Source organism: Phocoena sinus, chromosome 15 (genome assembly GCF_008692025.1).
Source record: "Phocoena sinus isolate mPhoSin1 chromosome 15, mPhoSin1.pri, whole genome shotgun sequence".
Classification (NCBI taxonomy): domain Eukaryota; kingdom Metazoa; phylum Chordata; class Mammalia; order Artiodactyla; family Phocoenidae; genus Phocoena; species Phocoena sinus.
In genome coordinates, this window is record NC_045777.1 from 80,667,542 (window position 1) to 80,689,480 (window position 21,939).

Sequence of the window (21,939 nt, forward strand, 5' to 3'; positions counted from 1 at the left end):
GGCTGACCTGCCCCCCGTGGCTCCAGGCTTGACCACCTGGGCTGTCCGGTCAGACCTGCCTCCAGGAATCCGGCCCACCTGGGGCCCCCCACAATGGGCAAAGGGACCATCACTAGCTCACATCAGTCATTACAGCTTGCAAACCATTTTTGTTCCTATTAAATTCTATGATCTCAAGAGCTACTTGTGTCCCCACTTGACAGATGGGAAAACTGAGGCTCAGAAAGTTGTGGCCCTTTGCTCAAGGTAGCAGAGCCAGGCTGTAAATGAGTCAGAATCCTCTCTCTGCGTCCTGCTGTCTCCTTGCTCAGGCTCAGGAACTGGGCTTCTGGCAAAGAGCTTCCCAATGAGGCCTCCTTAGAGACCCCAGGAAGCCCTGAAGGACATGCCTGCCCAGCTTCACGGTCTCCAGGCCCCACGGGTGGGCAAGAGTAGATGGAGAGGCCAGAGTCCCCCTGTGTGGCCTGGGGACAGCCCCTTATCTCCCTCTGGAAGCCCTGGGCCTGGGGAGGATGCTCAAAAACGCCTGCGGAACTGATGGAGGCCCTGGAGCTGCCCGTTTCCAGAGAGATTCCCACCTGCTCGCGAGGATTCCAGGGTTCACCCAGGTGTCAGCATTTGTAGGGTTTGTGCTCCACCTGGTGGCCATTCTTTGGAACTGCACGTCCCGGTAAGAAGAAAGGTGCCCCAGGAGACCTGGAGCCCATTCCAGCTTCCTCCCTCCCCTCCAGGGGGTGTTGGGGCCTGGGTCCTCCAGGGAATGAGAAGCCCCCCCTTCCCCCCAGCCCCCGCTCCCTCCTCAGTCCCAGAAGAAGGATCTGAAGACAAGCATGGGGCAGCCCTCTGGAAATGAGACTTTGGGGAGAGCGGCTAGAGAGGTGGGGGGGGGGCGGGGGGGCGGGGGGGCCCAAAGTGAGATGCCCCCTCCTCTAATAGCAGGCCTAAGCTCACCCCTACACCCTGCCAGCCTCCAGAGACTACAGAATATCTGATGCTTCCCCGGCCCCCGGACTGGCTACTGGAGGCAACTCTCCCACTGCTGGGGGTCTACAGGCAGGGAAGGGGATGGAGCGTGCTCAGAGCTGAGTCTGGGCAGGAGTGCTAAGAAGCTGGGGGCTCAACCTGGGGACAGGAGGAGGGAAGGTGTCACCTGCAAGGAGCTCCAGTGGGTCCGAGAATCACTGAGTCAAAATGGCCCTGGATCGCTGGGTGACGCCAGGGGTCAATTTTCGGAGCCTCAGTTCTCTCCTCTGTAACCTGAGCTTTACGAGTTTACTGGAATGATTAGCAATGATATCTGTACAGACTAGGGTGATATAAAAATATTTAATAACTGGCACAGCACGGATACTGACCAGTCAGACGAGACCTCAGCCTTAAACCCTTGATTTCAGCCACACAGGCAGTGCCAGCTTACTGCCCTGGGTAAAGCCCCAGCGCTTCTCCTGGCACGTGGCAGGCATTCAACAATGCTGACTACCAGTATTACAGTTATTATTACTTTCTGCAGTCCCAGGGAGCAGAGCCCAAACCAATGGATAGAAACTGCAGAGAGAAAACATTTACCTCTGACTTCAAAGTGTGGTGGGAAGGGTGAAAACAACAGGTGAGTGGATGTCTTCCAACTTGGGTCAGAGAGTTCAGAGAGGATCCCCCAGAAGGGGGGCAGTCAGTAAGCTGCCCGTCGCTGGTGGTATGCAGGCAGGGGCCGCTGTAAAATTGGATGGAGCTGGGCTGGGGGCCTAAGTGCAGATGCTAAGGGGCAGCAGGGAAGTCAGTGAGCACAGTAGCTGGACTGTGAGGCAATAAGGAATGGTGAGGACTGCGGCAAACTGCAGACCTTGAACGGGGTCTGCAGGGGCAGCTGTGACTTAGCTGCAGCCAATTGTTTCTCTTTCTTTAAATTTTTTTTTAATATATATTTTTGGCCAAACCACACGGCATGTGGGATCTTGGTTCCCTGACCAGGGATCAAACCTGTGCCCCTTGCATTGGAAGTGTGGAGTCTTAACCACTGGACCACCAGGGAAGTCCCAGCCAATTGTTTCTATTAAGAGACGGCCAATCCCAATGGCCAGATCTTCCATTTTTCTAAGAGAAGCGAGAAATCCTGGTTTTTATGTGAAATCCCCCCAGGTTTTAAACATTAGCTCAGTTTTGCAAAATGCCACGTGGGCATGTATGACCTCCTTGTGCAGGCCCTGGGAGGCCATGCCTCCCCTGTAGGCCTCACTCACCAGCCGGGCCCGTGGGCCTTCTCCTTTGGGGCCCGGGGTGGGCGAGAGGGAGGGCGTCAGGGAGGAAATCCTCGTTCCAGGGCGGTGGGGTGCTCTGGGGGGTCGGCAGGTCATTGTCTGGGCCTGAGGGCCGCTCTGCTGCTTCCAGAAGGAGAACCTGGGCCGAAAAAGGGCAGAGGGTCAGGCCCAGGCCAGGCCGGGGACACATGTGAATGGGAACGTGTGCCCCAGGAGACCAGCAGCTGCCCGCTGCTCTTGGGACCACCAGTCCCCTTGCTGGAATGTTCTCCCACCCCTGCCCCCCTCCCCTTCCCATTTCAGGAAGCCCTCCTGACCCTTGGGCTCAGGCAGGTCCCCTTTGGACACGTTCAGAGTCACCGTACTTTTCTCCTAGAGCGGCTGTCACTGGAATTAGACACTGGCTGTTGGAATAACAACCACGGTCACCTCCACTTCACCGGCTCCTCTCAAGGGAGGGACTGGGCCCGCCTGTCCCCCACAGTGCCTGGCTCAGAGCACAAACAACGCAGTCAGGGAATGTTTGTGGATGAACGGATGGATGGAGGGAGGGAGGGAGGGAGGGAGGGAGGGGCAGAGGGAAAGAAAGGGAAGGGAAAAGGAAAGGAAAGAAAAAAAGAAGAAAGAAAAGAAAAGGAGAAAAGAATAAATACATGGGCCCAGCTTGACACATGACATTTAGCAGGAGCTCCAGAGAAACAGAAGTGGCCGTGGTCACTCAAGCCCAGCCTGGAAATCAACCTGTCCTCTCCCCTGGAGGAAAGCAGGGGTCAAAAACCGAAAGGACCCAGGGCCTCAGTGGGAGACTCTCCCTAATTCACGTGAACTGGGAGCCAGGAGGCCTCAGAGAGGCCCTGCTGTCCCCAAAGAGGCTAGCAGGGGGCGCTGCGTGCCCGGGATCTGCACAGGGCAGGCAGGCAGATGCTAGCACACAGTAGACCCCCCCCACCCCAGCAGAGGGGGCCTTGGGGTTCCCGGGCCATATCAGATGGAGCCCGGCTTCCTGTCCCGATCTGCCAGACAGGAAGAAGCCCAGTGTCTCACGTCCCCTCCAGCTCTTAGAAACCCGAATCCCGCGTCCTGCTAGAGTCTCCAACTCAGTGTGTGAGATGAAAGCGTTCTGAGTATGGAGCTGAGGGTGGGCCTGGCTGGGCACACCCCCGCCGCCCCCCAGGCCCCCCCGCCCCCCCATTAGAATCACTGGCGTCTAAGTCCACAGGCTTTGCTGCCTGAAGGCATCCAAGCTCCAGCCCCCCGGCCTATACCCCACCCCACGCCCACCCCAACGTGGGAGTCCATACTTCCCAGAGGACCTAATGGGCCCCCAGGCCTCTTCCAGTGCCCCTCCGCCTGCCTGTGGCCCTCGCTCCGCCCGTGATGTCCCCCTCCCCAGGCCTGTGGCCTCAGGCTCTGCGACAGCCCTCTGCCTCCCCCACCTCCGCCTGCTCCCTCCCTCTCCTGCAGCCCCCGGTCCCCACAATCAACAGCAGTGCATGAGGACCTCCTGCAAAGCAACCCCCCTAAAAACCGCCAGTATCTCCACACACTTCATACACAGGCGCCCGCCTGGGCCTCACCTGCGTCTCTTCCGCTCCGCTCTGCTCCAGCTGCCCTGAACTCTCCCAGTGCTCCTCAAGCCCAAGACCGCCCCACCTCCAAGCCCAAGCTCCTGCAGGGCCCTCCACCAGCCCTGCCCACAACCCCGACCCCCGGAAGATTCTGAGATCCAGTGAGCTGTCCCCTCCTCCCTGTGTCTGTCTGACCCTCTGGGCAGAAGGGAGGCCTCCCCTCCTGTATATCACCTCAGCTCCTGTACAATCACTTTGTGCCCACAGCCAGGGCGGCGGTGGGAGCAATGCCACCAGCCCTGCCCTCAGGAGTAGGGACCACCTGGGGAGGGGGTGCCCTCCTTGCTCTGGGTCCCCAGAACCCAGCACAGGTTAAGTGCCATGTGATGGGGGAAGCTGAGACCCTGCTACCAGCCAGGCTGGTTTGAATCCCTGCTCTCCTACTAGGTGACCACTGTGTGACCTTGTGCAAGCATTGTGACCTCTGTGGGCCTCAGTTTTCCCATCAGCAAAATGGGGGTGATAACACTGACCCTGCAGGGCCACGGGAGATCGGGAGCGCTCAATACATGGGCAACCCGGTTAGTCCTGCTGATGCTGGGACGGTGGGGGGGCGGGTCACGGGAACAAACGGTGGCCTTCCCAGCGCCCAGGCCTGGCTGGCTGGGCTGAGGCTTTGTGGCTGTGCAGAAAGGATCCCTCTGAGTGCCCCTCCCACCAGTTCTGCAGTGTCCTGGGGCCTGGGTGACAGAGTCTCTGAGGACTCTTGGGAACAAAGTGGCACCCCTGCATCAGATCTCAGGTCCCCATCTGTGTTGGGTGGGTGGGTTCCTGACCCTTGAGGCTCTGGTGACCCCCAGGGCCCCTGTCTCTCAGCCCCTCTCCTTTCTGGTCCTCACAAGGGCTCATGAGGCAGGAAGGGCCACTGCAGCCCCATCACAGGTGAGGTGGAAATAGAGGCTCAGAGACTGCAAGTGACTTGCCCAAGGTCACCCAGCAAGTAGGTGGTGGGGCCAGGGCCCCATGTGGTGCCTCACCCACCTCCCCACAGCCGGGCCACAACCCTGGCCTCAGTGGAGCTTCACGGAGGCACAGAGAAGGGGAGCAGCTGGCTCAGATCACACAGCAGCTCGGGGGTGGAACCCCATCTCCTGAGCCCTGGAACCCCCTCTAGGAAGGGAGGGTTACAATTCCTGTCCCAACTACTGACTGTCCACTGGGAAGCTGACCGGCCACGGCCAAGTGGAGGAGCTGGGCGGCAGGGGAAGGAGACTTGTCTGTCGGTGCCCGTGATGTGGGACCCAGAGCCGTGGGTGTGAGGATGGAGGCGGGGAGAACTGTCAGTACCTGGCACCCCAGGGCTTGGGGGCAGGAGGGTGGGCGAAGGCAGGGGTAGCTTCCTTGTTTCTGGCCTGGCTCCGGGGATGGTGGGATTGCCACCAGTCAAACAGGGGCGCAGGAGAGGGCAGGTTTGGGGGTGAAGGTGATCAGTCCGGGGAGTGAGTTGAGATGCAGTGTCTCGGGGGAACCTCCAGAAGGAAATATTTAACAGGGAGTAGCCAGGAGCAGAAGGGGGTTTGGAGCAGCTTGGAAAGATCAAGGAGGGGGGTCAGGCCCAGCTCCCAAGGGGACCTGCCACCTGCAGCCTTAGCCCTGCACCAGACACCCGGCTCACTTTTTCCTGGGGCACTTCCCACGCAGACACCAAGGCCCACAGAGCCCACGGACCCAGGCAGAGAAGCCCTGGCCACGGTCAAGTTAGAATCAGCCCCCACCCGAGTCCAAGTCCTCCTGGCCTGGCCATGGCCAACCTCCCAGAGAAACTGACCCCATTCCTGCTGGGCATGAGCGCACCAGGGCGGGCAGCAGTGGGCGTGGGGACTTAGCCCAAGAAAACCAGACCTCGGCCAGCCGCAGACGGCAGTGGCTCTGATGACGTCATGGCGGCCTGGCTGATTGGCCAGGATGCCACCCTCCTGCACTGGAGAGCAGCCGAGTTTCGGGGCTCCTGTGACCCTCACTCAGGGAAATGCCCTCGGGCTGCCTCCCACTCAGTCTGATCCTTGGAGTCAGAGTGTAAACTGAGGGGCAGGAGAGGAAGGAAGGCAGGAAACTTTGTCTGCTGGCCTTCCACCCCACCATCGCCCAACAGCCATTCCAGCCTGTCCCAGGAAAAGAGGGCGGCAGGAATCTAGACAAGCTCCTAGGTCTGGGTCTCTGGGTCCTTTGGCAACTTAGGCACCGTGCGGAGTGTAAATGGAACAGTCCCTTGTGGTCGCCTGGCCTCCAACCTCCTCCTCTTCCCTGGCTCCAGAGCCCCCTACTGTGTGCCTGCGGGTGTGCCCCAAAGGAGGAACCATGAGTGGCCAATTACTCATTTTCCCAGCTCCCTTGCAAATAGGAGGTGGGCGTATAGCCCAGTGCTGGCCAATGACACATAATGAATCTGTTGGGGTGCTTTACTTCCCCCCACTACTTCCTGCCTTTGAACAAGGTATAAGGATGTGAGGCCTTGAGCTGCAGCAGCCTCTTTGTAACCATGAGGCACTGACCATGAGACCAAAAGCCAATTCACTAAGGAGGTGGAGAGGAAGGCTGTGAAGAGTCTGGGTTCTTGAGCCGCCAAACCAATCCTGAGACCACTAACTTCTGGACTTCCTAGTGAACTAACGATAAATGGTAAGGAATAAGCTGCCAGTGGCTGGGTTTCTGAACAATCCCTTCTGATGCCAAAACAGGTTTCTTGTCTGCAGAAGCAGAAGTTGCAGTGTCCAGGCCTCAGAGTTTCTGCTCTCTTATGCCAGCTGCCTGGGTTCTGACTCCCCATCTGGGGTCTGCCTGCCTGGTCCTGCCTTCACCCACCTGACCCCAGCCCCTGAGCCCAGCTCCGTGCTCTCTCTGACCCCTGTGGGCTCACCTGACCTCAGCACAGCCCCTGAGGCTGCGGGGCTGTCCTGGCTGCTAGCCTGGCTTGTGTCCCCCTCCCTCTGCAGGCTGCCGCCTCTCAGGGCCCTCTGACCGGGCTGACGAAGCTCCCAGGGGCCCAGTTCCTCCAGGGGACACTTGGGCATAGAGCAGGCAGGTGGGCAGCTGGAAGGTGACCCAGATAAGACACAGGAGTTGAGACAGGAGTCTCCCACCCCCTACCTGGGGATCCAGAAGAAACGCAGTGGCAGCCACCTCTCTGCACACCCGTCTCGAGCTACCCCTCCTGCTCCCCCACCCAGGAGCCACCGGAGCTCACCCCTGTCCACCAGCCTCAGAATGACCCAGTGAGGGGCCGGGAAATGTCTCCTTCAATTTCCATTTTACAGGGCAGCAGACTGAGGCCCAGAGCTAGGAACGGACCTGCCAAGGCAGAGCAATTACTGGGACAGCCTGACCCCCCACCTCTGTAGTCCCCTGAGGTCTACAGAGGGGTCATGACCCTCACCCTCAGGGCCAGAGAGTAAGCCCCACCCCCAGCCCGCTGCCGTGGCCTTGGCCATGGTCGTGGTACAGCCTCTCTAGGCAGAGGGAGGTGTCAGGGTGGGACGACCAGGGGAGGAATTGCTCATGGCGGGAGGGCATGGGTGAGGGCTAAGTGGGCAGGGGACAGCTGGCACGGTGCCAGTCCTCCCCCAGAGCTGTGACTTTTAACACCCCAGTGAGCGTACTGGGCCTTGGCCAGAGCAGGCTGTCAGCCAACGCTCTGCCAAACCATGTGGAGGTTTCAGGTGCCTGGAAAATGTCCATCAGGCCAGCCAGCCTGGGGACCCGACCTTTTCTAAAGTCTCAGGTACCAGAAGTACATCCCAGCATCTTCCCCAGCGTCCCTCACACCTGGGACCCTCAGGTTTCTTGCTCACCCCACTCCCTTCCCCAACCCCAGGAGACTGGCCTGGCCCAGAGAAGGTTACCCCGGGCCACTGAAGCCCCAAACAGCACCCATCCCTCAGGACCAGGCTGCTCCGTCCTGCTGGGCTCCCTGGGGCTGATGCAAGCCCCTCCCCAACCAGTTCCCTAGGCCCATTATCCCCAGACCATCTGACCTTGGCTTCCAGCGTGGTCAGGCGGTCACTCATGTCACTGAGCCGGGTACAGTTCATGCATTCTGAAAGAGAAGAGGTGAGAGTGGAGTAGATCCTGGGGATAGAGCAGCCCAGCCACAAGGATAGCCTCTGGTCAGGCAGGCAGGGAAATATCTGAGCTGTCGCCAGCAAAACTCCCACCCATCCTTCAGAGCCTTATCCTTAACGCCCCCTCCTCCATGCAGTCTGCCTGACCTCTGACCCTCCTTTCTGGGCATCCACAGCACAGAGTACTGTCTGTTTACTCAGTGAATTGTCTGAGCCAGCACCTGGGTTGCCTTGTCAGTCTGTGGGTGCCGTATGGGCGGGGTCTTTGTCTATTTTGTTTGTTCATGAATTTCAGTGCCTGGCACAAAATAGAGGCTCAAAAAATATCTGATAGTTGATGAATGGATAGTAAATGAGACACGCTCCCTGACTTTGAGAACTACAGTCTGGGGAAGGATACAGGCAAATAGACACAGGCTGGTAAGGGCTATAAGAACAGAACGTGCAAAAGAGCATCATGGGGGATGTCAAAGCCCATCTGGGGTGGGCAGTGGTCCAGGAGGGCTTCCTGGAGGCAGTGGCATCTAAGGTGAGGCCTGAGGGATGCACAATGACTGGTCAGGTTCAGCAGAAGGAAGAATAAGGGCTGAGGCCCCAAGGAGAACAGAACAGGGGAGCGTCTGCCAGCAGCCTGGCCTATCCGAGCACACCTGCGGGCCACCAAGGCTGGAGCAGTGGGCTGGGCCCTGACACAGGAGGCCTGGGGGGAAGAGCTTGGCAGTATCCTGAGGCCAATGGGCTGCTGTTGGAGGGGGTGAAAGCCAAGGTCAGATTTGCATTTTTAAAAGCTCACTCTGGCAGCTCAAGTGTCCCATGGGTGGGAGTGGGAGGGCCTGGGAGCCGAAGGCCAATTAGGAGACCAGTAACTGTTAACCTCCCAGGCATACATCTCCCTGGGCTGTAATCATCTATTTATGTCTGTCTCCCCCAGAGACCCAGAGCTCTTTAATGAGGAAATAGATGGTTCAAAGCTGTTCTAAGGAGCTTTTATTGCTCTAGAAGTCAAGAGATGCTTAGATTCCTCCCTCAGTTCAAAGCCTGACCCTACAGGAACCCCATTCTGGTTAAACAGACACACGAGAGCTATTAGGGTAACTCGGCAGGTCCCACTTGGTGTTCAGAGGCCCCTTGGCCACAGCGAGGCCCCCGGCCCCCCATCATCAGCCTTGTCTGTCCCCCATCTTTGTCGCTGAATGCAAACCACCTTGTAAATGTCCCTATTTTAAAATAATGAGTGCTCTGTGAGAGATGTGAGGAGACACCAGGACGTTAGGACCATGGGAACAGGTGATTCAGGCCGTGTCCTCCCCAGGGGCGCCCAGCCTTGGGGCCAGGGGTGCTGACAGCCCCCACTTTCTGCTCACCAGCCCTACCTGGCTTTATGTGGGCTGGCAGGGGTCCCCTCACCCTCATCTCCCTCCCCATCTACCCTGGGCTCGGCCCAGTCAGTGGTTTATAAGCCTTTTATAGGAACAGAATTCTTTCTCCCCCAATAAAACCTTGTCAGGAACCCCGATACATAAAAGAGATTAAAGACTGAGGCGTAAACACTGAAACTTTAAAACAACCAGAAGAATGTATACAGTTGTCTGACTCGGGGACGGGGCAGGACTTCACAAAGGATCAGCGAGAAAGGAGGCGGTTTTCTGGTTAAACATGGGGAATTGAACACACATGTTTCCCTCTAGTTCCTCCCAGGAAAGGGATGGTGAAGGGAGAAAAAGGTACAAACCACAAAGCAGAGAGATGGGCAGAGGAGACTTCGCAGTGAAAGGCAGCCGGGGGCCAAGTCCCAGGCTCGCAGACACAGGAGGGCTTGGAGATCAGGGAAAGGAGAGGGTCCTCTCTGGGCTCAGCGACCCACCCAAGGGGAAAGGCCGACAGGCGCTGATACCTGGAGAGGCCCCCTTCCCCCCGCACCCCCTGTACAATGGCCTCTGGTCAACAAGGCCAAAACACACTGAAAGAGCCCCAGGGGGCTTTTAGTGCCTCCCTCCTAAATACAGATGGTCCAGGATTCCTGTGCCTCTGAAAGAGGCCCTTCATGGGAAAGACAGACATCAGAACAAACAGGGTCCCATTTGTCATTCCACCCACCCTACCCTCCACCCTCCACCTGACTTTCCACCCACCCACCTTCCCATTCATCCATCCCCCACCCCTCCCTTCACCCCCGGACGCTACCCATCCCCAACCATCCCTTCATCCACCTGGAGGCACCGTGGCTCCCTGTGCTGATCCTGATGGGTGGGTGGCAGGGCAGCAAGAATGGGGTGCCTGCCCTCGTAGCAAAGGCCCAAGAGCATCTCACGGGAGAACAGGCGCTGACTCTAGAGGAGGGCTGGCCTGGAGAACTTTCCTGTTTGAGCCTCAGCTGTCCCCTCCACACACAGGAGGGTACCACCCCACTCCGGGGCCCAGCAGGAAGCGGGGGGCAGGATGGCCATGGGTGAGGTGTCAATCAGAGCCCCAGCCCCACCCAGTGAACATTTCTGAGGCATTTAGAGGCTGTGAACACATTTCCAGGGTGTGAGGCAACAAACAGGACTCGCTGCAGGGGGGAAGGCCAGCAGAGGAAGGGGTGAGCCTTGGGCTCTCCCAGAAACTTATTTCTGGAAAGTGTGCTGGGCCCGGACCTAGTTTGCTCTGGCACCAGGCACCCTGCTTGGCCTGTGGGGAGTGGCTTGGCTGTCAGCAGGCACAGGGGGGTCCAGCTCCCCAGCCGCAGAGAGGCCCAGCCAGCGGGCAGGGGCGAGGCTGCCAGCTCAGCTTCCCTGTGCCACCTGCCCGGGCAGGCGCTCTGAGACTGGGCGGGTTTTATGGTTCCCCTGGCATTCTGTCATCGACAGCAATTAAATTATGCATTTGACTTTCTCTAACTATTCCTCGGAGCGTTGGAAATATGGAGATGGGCCTGGTGGGGACAATCCTGGCTGTGTGACTGGCCGAGGCCCTGCCGCCTGGCTCTGGGCCGGTTCCCCCTCCCTGAGACGCAGACTCTAACTCTCTGGGATTCTGAGGATTCCCACATTCCCAGGACACACAGGCCCGCGAGTGTTTCCTAGTTTTGAGGACACAGCGGCAGAACCTGTGTTGGGAATTCTCTGCCAATATATCAGAAGGGTGGATGTGCCAGGTGAACTGGTGTGTGTGTGTGTGTGTGTGTGTGTGTGTGTGTGTAAGAGAGAGAGAAACTGACTGCTTGGTGTGGTCAGTAGAGAGAGCACTATAGAGGCCACTAACTCACTGTGTGGCTTGTGAGGCCCTCTTTCTCTCTGCACCTCAGTTTCCCCATCTGTAAAAGGGGTTTACATTGCTCAGCTCCAGGGGCCTCGGGCTCCTGGACTCTTTGCTCCTGCCCTTGCCGGCCAGCTGCCCTCTCTGCCTCTCTCTTTCTGTTCCTCCTCCCAGGGCATCCCACCTTGGTGTCTCCAGCTTCTGCTTACCTCACCCATCCCTTTCCTGCTTGGGCCATGAGACCCTGACAGGTGCAGCCAGGGCACTTGGATGGTCCTGTCCCTAGAGGCCCAGCTCCCTCTGAGAGGTCTCTGAAATGGTCTGCAGGTACGGGGCATACGCAGGGTAGATGTCACCTGCAGCCAACCCAACGGGGCCCAGCTGGAAGAGACCCCTATAATCCCCCGGGAGACCTTTGACCCTAGTCAAGACTCCTAGGGGAAAAAACCTCCAAGGAGGTCAATAGGGTAAGATACTGCGGGGACAGGGGTAGGGCAGGCCAGCTAGACTGGCCATGGGTGCACACAGGGCACCACAAGAATAAGGAGGTCCTGAGTGATCTATTTCCCTAATGTGACAAGAGCTATGGAGGTAAGCTCCCCCCCACCAAAAGCCTGACTCTAGGGAATGAAAACTGGTGGTGAAGAGGGGTACAGGGGACTCTCCTTTCTCATGGTAAGCCTTGAAGAGCTACTGGCCTTTTTAAAACAATGTATATATTTAACATATGTAATGTAATTTAAACTTTTAACTGGGTGAAAGCATGAAACGCGTTTATGATGCTGTGTGGAAAATATACAAAATTGTATCTATTCATGAGCTGGCAGGAAACAAGCCAGCTGCAGGCTGGAGCTCCAGAGATGGTGCCACCAAGACATGATCATTCCAGATTTTTCCAGTCCTGGTGTTTCCAATTCAGCCTGCAGCTCTTAAGTGCCCTCTGGTGCTCTAAGCCTAGCTCCGTGGGTAGCAGCGAGGACCTGGTAGGAATTTTGTAAAATACCTTCCCTGGGGGGCTTCCCTGGTGGCACAGTGGTTAAGAATCTGCCTGCCAATGCAGGGGACACGGGTTCGAGCCCTGGTCCGGGAAGATCCCACATGCCGTGGAGCAGCTAAGCCCGTGCGCCACAACTACTGAGCCTGCGCTCTAGAGCCCGCGAGCCACAACTACTGAAGCCCGCACGCCTAGAGCCTGTGCTCCGCAACAAGAGAAGCCATTGCAACGAGAAGCCCACACGCCGCAATGAAGAGTAGCTCCCGCTCGCCACAACTAGAGAAAGCCCGTGCCCAGCAACAACGACCCAACTCAGCCAAAAATAATTAATTAATTAATTAAAAAAAAAACGTTCCCTGGGCCTGGGAAGCCACCTTTCCAGTTAACTTGTAGAGAACCGCTTGTCCAGGTACTTGCAGACAGATCGGATTTTTCTAAGACACATACCCCAGAAGGAAGCGTGGAAAGGACGAGGCCAGGCCAAAGGTGGGGGCCCTACCCTGGGCCCCCCTGTGCTCCTCCACACATGCCAGAGCAACGAAGCCCATCGGGGGTCGGGAGCCTGCTGGTTGGATGGAGCTGTGGCTGCTTGCCAGGCCCAGCCGTGGGGCTAATGGACAGGACAGAATAATTAAATTCCATCTTTTTCTCTATCACGGATCACAGAGAAAGCCAGATATTTTTTCAAGAACTTCTGCCAAGAGTTTTTATTGAAAAGTAATTTGAGTTTCTTCTTGGAGAGGGGCAGCCTTGCATGGGTGTCACTGCTGTAGAAACACAAATCCCCAAAGGACCAGCTGCGCTGAAACTGCTCAGAGCACACTGGTAGCTGGCCACCTCCACCCCCGACACCAGCAGCCCCTGGACTGCAGAGCTTTCCAGCGATGTTCAGAAACCCCCCGTGGGGAAAAGGGACAACACTGGTGAGTGAAACCAGTTCACTAATGTTAGTCAGTCACCTACAGGGTGAGAGGCAGAAATACCCTGGCATGTGTCCTCCCTTTATGAGTGAGGATGATGAGATTCAGAGAGGTTCAGCAATGCACTCAAGGTCACACAGCTTGTCGGTTAGAGGCCAGAGTCAGAACCCAGGCCTTCCATTCCCATAAGGCCATGGTGGGCTGGGCTAGGTGCCCTGGCTGGGGCAGCAACTCTCAACGTGATGTGAAAACAGTGCCTGGACCATGGCTGGACATGGGTGAAGTTTGTGATTTCTTCACCCCACCATGGCCCTAAAAACTCTGCTGCCCTAACTGGCCAAGTCTGTCTTCCTCCCTCTCTACCTCCACATCCAGCCCAGAGTTCAAGATTGTTGGGTCTTGTACCATGGCTGGATCACACCCCAAAGCATTTTTGCCCCAATGAAATCTAAAGAGGAATTATTGGAATTATTAAGTTAATTTAGCAAGGTTGATGGAATACAAAGACAGTTTATAAACATCAACCATATTCCGGGACTTCCATGGTGGTCCAGCAGTTAAGACTCTGCGCTCTCAATGCAGGGGGCCTGGTTTTGATTCCTGGTCAGGGAACCAGGTCGTGCACGCCACAACTAAAGATCCCCCATGCCACAACTAAAAAGATCCTGTCTACAGCAACTAAGACCCAGCACAGCCAAATAAATAAATAAATAAAATTAAAAGCTTGCCTTCAATTAAAAAGAAAATCAACCATATTTCTATATATTGACAATAACATCATTCACAAAAAGCATCAAATTATCCAGGAATAAATCTACTGAAAACTATAAAACATCATTGAGAGAAATTAAAGAAGATCTAAATAAATGGAAAGATATGTTCATGGATTGGAAGGCCTTATATTATAGATGTTAACTCTCTCCCACTTGATCTATAAATTCAATGCAGTCCCATTTAAATCTCAGAAGGCTTTGTGTATGTTGTGTGTGTGTGCGTGTAAATTTGCAAGTTGATTATAAAATATATATGAAAATGCAAAGGTCCAAGAATAGCCAAGGCGATCTAGAACAAATAGAACAAAAGTGGAAGACCACTTTTAGGACCAGAAATGAGATCTATTATAAAACTACAGTAATTAAGACACTGTAGGGGCTTCCCTGGTGGCGCAGTGGTTGAGAGTCCGCCTGCCGATGCAGTGGACATGGGTTCGTGCCCCGGTCCGGGAAGATCCCGCGTGCCGCGGGGCGGCTGGGCCCGTGAGCCATGGCCGCTGAGCCTGCGCGCCCGGAGCCTGTGCTCCACAACGGGAGAGGCCGCAGCGGTGAGAGGCCTGCGTACCACAAAAAAAAAAAAAAAAAAAAAAAAAAAAAAGACACTGTATTATTGGTGCAAAGATAGACAAAAAGACCCACACTTATGCATTCACCTGGTTTATTAAAAAGGCACATATGAGTACGGGAGAGAAAGGATGGACTTTTCAATAAATGGTGCTGGGTCAATTGGACATCCAAATTGAAAAGTAAAATTAAAAAATCTGACCCCTAACCCACACTACACATGAAAGTCGATTCCAGACGGATTGTAGATCTAAACGTTAAAAGAAGAACAATACAGCTTTTTTTTTTGCAGCGCAATATGGCTTTCAGGATCTTAGTTCCCCAGACCAGGGATCAAACCCAGGCCCCGGCAGCGAAGTCTCCAAGTCCTAACCGCTGGATCGCCAGGGAATTTCCAACAATACCAGTTTTAGAAAAAATGGGTAACTTACCTTCATGACCTCAGAATAGACAAAGGTTTCTTAGGACACAAAAAGCACTAACATTAAAGAAAACTTTGATGAAATGGATCACATTTAATTTAAGAATTTCTTTTCATCAGAATACATCATTAAGAGAATGAAGAGGCCTATCACCAAGTAGAAGAGGTCCTTGGAAGACATAAAACCACAAAATAAGATGCCAAATGATCCACCTGCCAATGCAATCTACCTGTCCTGGTCCAGGAAGATCCCACATGCCGTGGAGCAACTAAGCCCGTTCGCCACAACTACTGAGCCTGTGCTCTAGAGCCTGCGAGCCACAACTACTGAAGCTCACGCACCTAGAGCCCGTGCTCCGCAGCAAGAGAAGCCACCGCAATGAGAAGCCCACGCATCACAATGAAGAGTAGCCCCGGCTCGCCGCAACTAGAGAAAGCCTGCACGCACGCAGCAAGGAAGACCCAATGCAGCCATAAATAAATAAATAAATTTATTTTAAAAATAAATTAAAAAAATAAAAACATCTTAGTGATGATGAAGAAATTAAAAAAAAAAAAAAAAGGGCTTCCTTGGTGGCACAGTGGTTAAGAACCCGCCTGCCAACGCAGGGAACACGGGTTCGATCCCTGGTCCGGGAAGATCCCACATGCCGCGAAACAACTAAGCCCACGTGCCACAGCTACTGAGCCTGTGCTCTAGAGCCCACGAGCCACAACTACTGAAGCCCGCGCGCCTAGAGCTTGTGCTCCGCAACAAGAGAAGCCGCCACAATGAGAAGCCCGTGCACCGCAAAGAAGAGTAGACCCCCGGGCTCACCACAACTAGAGAAAGCCCGCGCGCAGCAACAAAGACCCAACACAGCCAAAAATAAATAAAAATATAATAAATAAATTTTAGAAAAAAAAAGATGCCAAATGGCCCACAGTCATAGGCGGAGGGGTCAACTCATTAGCCGTATCAGGAAATGCAAATTAAGCCACACCCACAAGAATGGCTAAAATTAAAGACTAACAATGTAAGTATCCGAGAGAGTATGAGCCACTGGAACTTTAAGAGAGCGTCAGTGGAACGTCCATGGAATAACCACATTTTTAAAATGTGGCAGTTTCTAATAGGGCTGAGTAGGAGCAATTCCATCTCTAGATACAAAAATGAATAAATCCTTTCACCAAAAGACACGTGCAAGAATGAGCAGCATTGCTCATAATAACCAAAAATTATAAATAATCCAAATTCCCATCGGTGGCCACCTGGGTAAATTGAATATTCACAAAATGGACTATTGACACAGTAAAAAGCGCACGCAAACCACGTGCAGCCACGTGGATGAACTTCACAAAGATGACAGAGCCCCCCCGCAAAGCGCAAACACTGTGTGAGTCCATTTATCGAAAGTTCCAGCACAGGCAGGACAGGTCAAAGGCAGTGGCCTGCGGGTTAGTGGTTATCTTGGGGAGGGCAGTTACCAGAAGAGGCAGGAGAAGGGCTTCTAAGATGATGAAAATATTCTCTTTCTTGCGCTGGACGCTAGTACACAGGTGTGGTCAGTGTATGTAAAACATGTCAAGCGGCTGTCCTGCTCATCCTAAACCACCAACCTGACACGTCAGCCTCCAATGCTCCCCGATGCCCTGAGGACAACCCCCACCCCTGGGATGGGCTACTTGCCATGCTCTGAGCACCTCTAACTCTTCTAGGCCTGTAGCATTTGTCTATCTTGTCATCGCATCTAGAAATGGCTTGCAACCACTCCATTGATTAGTGAATTCCTCATGAAGCACCACCTCCTCCAGGAAGCCTTCCTTGACCACTCTAGGCAGATTCAGGCACCCACCTTCCCACCAATTGCCATGCATCCTGTGTACACCTTGCTGACAGCACTCGGCGGCGTGGACGGGGAACCTCTTGTGTACCCCTCTTCCTTGTGGGGCCATGTCTCACCCATTCTCGTATTCTGAAAAATGGGGGCAGAATATTCCTCCATCATATGGGACTGCAAAGATGCTCGTGTGTCCTCTTGGGAAGCAGCAGTTTTGGGGAGGGGGGCGAGCGGATATGGAAGGGGACCCCCAGCTCATTGTCCAGGTAGCCTGCCTTGGAGGACCTCAGGGGGGCCCAGGGGAGGGGAGGGACTGCTCTCTTCCCGCAGGGGGCCGTCTGTCCCAGGTGCACCCTGGCAGCTCTGTGCCGGAGCTTCCTCACTGTACACGGCAAGCGCTGCAGCCCCTGAGCAGCTGTTTTCCATTTCCACCAAAGTCAGGAAAAACGGAAGGGGTTTAAAGTAGAGATAAGGAAGATGTTTTGATGCTGAAGTTCATTATATTCTGGCTTGTGTCATGGTGGGAGGGGAGGAAGGGAGGAAACGTTCTCTTCCGATTTCACAAGAGCAGAGGGTCTGGCCCATGTGGAGCCATGCAGGTCATAATAATGATCAAAAGAAGAAAAAGCAACTGGAGTTCACAGAGCACTCAATCTGTCAGACGCTAATGGAAGGGCGAGACCTTGATGCACCGCTTTTCATGTAAATTTGTCTAATTCCTGCAACAGCCCAATGAGGGAAGAACCATTATTATCTCTGTTTTACAGATGAGGCAACCCAGGCACAGAGAGGTTAGGTAACTTGCCCAAAGTCACACAGCTAGTAGGTGCCAGAGGCTGGATTCAAACCCAGGGAGTCAGGGGCTGCCACTGGCTCTTAGCCATCATCCTGGCAGCCTCAGGAACTGGCCTGCTGAAAACGTCTGAAGTCCCAGGGGGCTCCTGGGAGCCCTGCCCTCGGTGGCCCCCACCCTGCTGTCCTCTGGAAATCCTACCCCCAGGGTTGTGGGGTGGGGCTCCACAGCCTTTCCCCAGATGCCATCCTGGCCCCTCACCCCAGCTGAGGGCACCACGGCATTTCCTTTCTAAAACATCAGGGCCCTCGACTTCTGCGGGGAAAAGACAGGAATTAAATAAATGCAATTCTTTAAGAAATGAGACCCTTCCCAAAAGTGAGTAGAGTCCCACTGCTATGTAGGGATGACATGGTCCCTTTGCCCCCCTTCCCCAGAAGGCAGCTGGGCCCTATTGAGAAGAAATCCAATCTGGCAGTGGCATGGGATGGGGACTGCAGGGCCAGAGGGGCTGGCACGCAGGGAGGGGCATCAGAGCAGCATCAGTGGCTCCAAGAGGGTCAGGGCCCTGCTGCTGGGGAGGGGGTGTGGGAGGGGGCATAGAGAGAGACCAACCCATAGGCCACGTCCCTGTACCAGAATGCAGACCTTCAAGGGTGCGCGTGGGAGTGAGCATGAGGGTGTATACACTCAGGTCTAAGGCAGGGGGTCTACATGGGAGTGTCTCTGCACGTGGACGTTTGTGTGCACATTGTGTTTGTGTCTCTGTCTGGTACTATTTCTTTCTTTCTTCTTTTTGGCCGCACCACACGGCACGTGGGATCTTAGTTCCCAGACCAGGGATCGAACCCGTGCCCCCTGCAGTGGAAGCGCAGAGTCTTAACCACTGGACCACCAGGGAAGTCCGTGTCTGGTCCTATTTCTGACACGTGGGTGGAAGCTCAGAAGCATTCACCATTTCCACGGGCCCCGGGGTTTACAAAGCCCTTTCGCATCTTTGACATCTCTTGGTACCTTTGTGGCCAGTGAGGCCCCACAATCCATGGTCCCAACTTATAGCTGTGTTAAGGGCAGCTCAGAGTGGGAGAGGACCTCCCCAGGTCACACAGAACTGCAGCAAAAACCCCAATGTGTTCTGGGGAAGGCCAGGAACCCTCCCACCCCACCTACACCCTCCATGGGGACCCAAATGAGCCAGAAGAGGCTGCAGGAGGAGGAGCTCTTAAATCCAGGGGGCTGGTCCCCTGCTCTGGGAGCATACGCCTTCTGATGGACCAGGAATGGGGTCAGCATTAGGAATTGTGCTGTGTGTCCTCAGGCAGAGTTCAGCCCTCTCTGGGCCTCAGCTTCCCATCAGTCAGATGCAGGGATGGACTGGATGCTCCCTTTCAGCCTTTTGTTCTCTGAGTCAGTAACCGTAACTGGAGTCAGAAGACACATTAGCTGGGCATCCACTTTTCCCCTTCTCTCTCCTGTGGGAAAAGGAGCCAGGCTTTGCTTCCTGCAAGCAAATGGATCATATCACGGTGGCCCATTCCCTGGCTTCTGTGGTGAAAGGTGATCCCCTGGGAAGCATCCTGTTGGACTGAAGGGGCCACTTGGTGGGTCCGGGCAATCCACAGCCCAGGCGAGGAGCACCCACACCGGGCCCCCAGCTTTCCTCCACAGTAAAATGGAACAATAGTCCCTGCCCTGTGTATTCATGAGGCCCAATCCAGACCTTTGCCATGGGCTTTGGTACTCGCGCTTGCACAGGAAGGATATACAGGAAGGGACAAACTCTCCTGGGTCCATGCTGGGCAAGGCAGTTGCTTGGACATCCAGAAGCCGTCAGGAGGACAGCACAGCTGGAGAGAGCACAGCGTCCTAGGGACCCTCCAGGCAGCAAAGATCCAGCCTTCTGGCCAGCAAAGCCTTTGGTATCTGGACCATTTTGGAGAGAAACTCATCTAAGAAGTACCTGACTGCCCAGCCCCCTGAGTGGAGGTATACAGCACACCTGTGCTGACCACTCACAGGGCACCCAAGTGTGGAGGGCGCTCACCCCTGAAATGAATGTCTCCACTGCACTCCTCCTTCCGCCCTCGCTAACCAGCGGGATTCCTGAACCCTGGATTCTGGGTCTGGATTCATGCTCTCCCCGAGTCCCTTCTGCGTTGATGATGACGTAGTAACGAAAGCCATACTTCCTGGATATCTCACGCTCCTCGGGCGTCACCATGCGCATTACGCATCCTCCCCATAGGTGTTTTGGTTCCTCTGTTACAGATGATGAAAACGGAGACTGTGAGAGGTTGTGAAGTTGCCCCAGGCCCCACAGGCAGGGGCAGGAACCAGATCAGAGATGCTCCAAAGCCAGCGCTCTTTCCTTAACGACTCCTGGCCACGTTGGAAACCTCCTTAGCAAGGGAGTTAGAACTGTAGCGTCGGTGACTGCACCCAAGAAAAGTGTGTGCGCTTTAGTGCCTGGACCCTGGGGCCCCCTGAGGCTGATCCATCCCTGTCGTGGCTGTGTCTCTGGACAGGTGAGTTATAGCAGGTGATGGCAGGTTTGTGTGACACAATGAATGACTTTCTCATCAGCACTGCTCCCAATGGGCTGTGGAGTGGCTTTCCTTCAGACTGGCATGGCTGGGGGAAGTCTGTCCCCAGAAACCCCCGGCATGAGAATGGAACAGCCAGAATCCCGCAGGATAAAGGACTTCTTGGTCCTTGGTTGGGGCTGGAGGAGGGCCCCCGCAGCTGGGGGGGTGCTTGGATGAAGGTGGCTGTGGGACCATTTGCTCAGTGGAGTGGTTTCCAGCCTTCCAGGAACATCCCTCAGGACTTAAAGGGGGTTTTATCACAACAGAAATAAGAGATCCAGTCTCTGCAGCCATTTGGGGGATCGAGGAACTGGGGGGAGGGTCATCCCTGCACATGTTTTATCTTTCAGGGTTTTCTGAGGTTTGTGTTCTTAAACTGAAGTTATTGTTTGAAGTGTTCTTCCTCTTTTTTCCTCATCCAGAAAGAAATCATAAATATCTCCAGGGTCCCACAGAGCTGGCAGGCGGCCTTGCCTGGATCTGAAAGCTGACACCAGGCACAGCCCAGGGAGACGAGCTCTGATTCCCGATCCTCTTGGACATGTGGCGTCAGTACTGCCACCATCACTCTGTGTCAGTGGGAAAGAATCCCTTTTAACAAGGCTCCAAGCCCAAGGTCAAGGTTCAGGGGCCAAAAAGCAAAGCTGGCTGACCGAGAGCCTTCAGAATATGGGAGGGGCTGCCTGACTCTGCTGGGTAGAGCGCCCACAGCCTTGGCCCCGGGCTGGGGCCTGCCCCTCCTGCAGCGCTGGTCCAGGCTCAGGAGAGGTGATGAGCTCTCTTGGGGAAACAGATGAGGTGCCCCAGAGACAGCAAGAAGGGGCCATAGTCACTTTGGTCTTGGGGCTTTCAGAGGAAAATGGTGGCAGAATTCAAAGTCCCCAGGCGGGAGGTCTGGACGGGGCAGTGCATCAGAGGAAGCCCAGGCAAAGAGGCCTGGAAATCAGCTCTGGCCTTTCCCTGCATGCACCTGGGCAGGCCCCTTCCCCTCTTGGGGTCTCTACCCCTCCAAAGGCAAGGGGAAGGCCCAAGGTAGCTTCAGCTTTTATTCAGGGGTCATCTGGGCTCCAGGAAAGGCCTTGGTGTCTTCATGGTGCCATCTGCCTCTTGATGGTTGTTTAGGGGAGCTGGGACATGAGTGTGGGATGCTTCCTCTGACACCAGGTCTCCTGAGTTCTCTATAAGAGGTCGAATCTCAGTTTGGAGGACCATGGGCCTGACCTCATGTTGGAGAGAGCCCAGAGCAGCAGTTATCAAATGCCCTTTTTTTTTTTTTTTTTTGGCTGTGCCCCACAGCATGCAGGATCTCAGTTCCCTGACCAGGGATCAAACCCGTGCCCCCTGCAATGGAAGCACAGAGTCTTAACCACTGGACTGCCAGGGAAGTCCCATCAAATGCCTTTTTAAAAGGAAGAAGTCTTTTTCCTACACACAATGGCTTCTGGGACCCCAGCAGGTAACAAATCAAAGAGAAGCTGCTCTGACTGCAGGGGGTCGGAGCCCAGAGCCCCCAAATCAGCCACCATCTGCCCCCTGGGTTCAAGGTGGGCAAGAGGTAGATGGGTCTCGGTGTCCCCACCCCTGGTTCTCAGACACCCAAGGGAACAGCATGTGATGAGGCCTGTCCCACGTCCAGTGGGGGACGTAGCGCCCACACAGAAGCTTCCTGCTTCGTGACAGGGGACCATTTGGACTCAGCTCCCCCAGGCAATGTCTGGGGCTTACATTCTTCCGGGCCTGGCCTGCCCCCTCCCTCAGGGGCCACCATGCACTGGTCAGCTGCCCCTCCACCCTCCTAGCCAGGAGTGGGTCTGGCTGGAGCCCAGGCCCACATGGCCTCCTGTTGAGACACGGAGGGAGGAGGAGTGGGCAGGTGACAAGACTCCTGACT

At 55.2% G+C, this 21,939-nt stretch overlaps 1 protein-coding gene across 2 annotated transcripts in view; it reads right to left on the reverse strand.

The window, feature by feature from the left end:
* COL26A1 (collagen type XXVI alpha 1 chain) overlaps positions 1 to 21,939 on the reverse strand; it is a 174,696-nt gene that overhangs the window by 14,055 nt on the left and 138,702 nt on the right. For both annotated transcript variants that reach the window (XM_032603779.1, XM_032603778.1), the window contains exons 4-5: positions 7,855 to 7,916; positions 2,238 to 2,394 (exon numbers count right to left, since the gene is read on the reverse strand). In XM_032603779.1, coding sequence (XP_032459670.1) covers positions 2,238 to 2,394; positions 7,855 to 7,916 — 219 coding nt within the window. The remainder of the gene's footprint in view (positions 1 to 2,237; positions 2,395 to 7,854; positions 7,917 to 21,939) is intronic.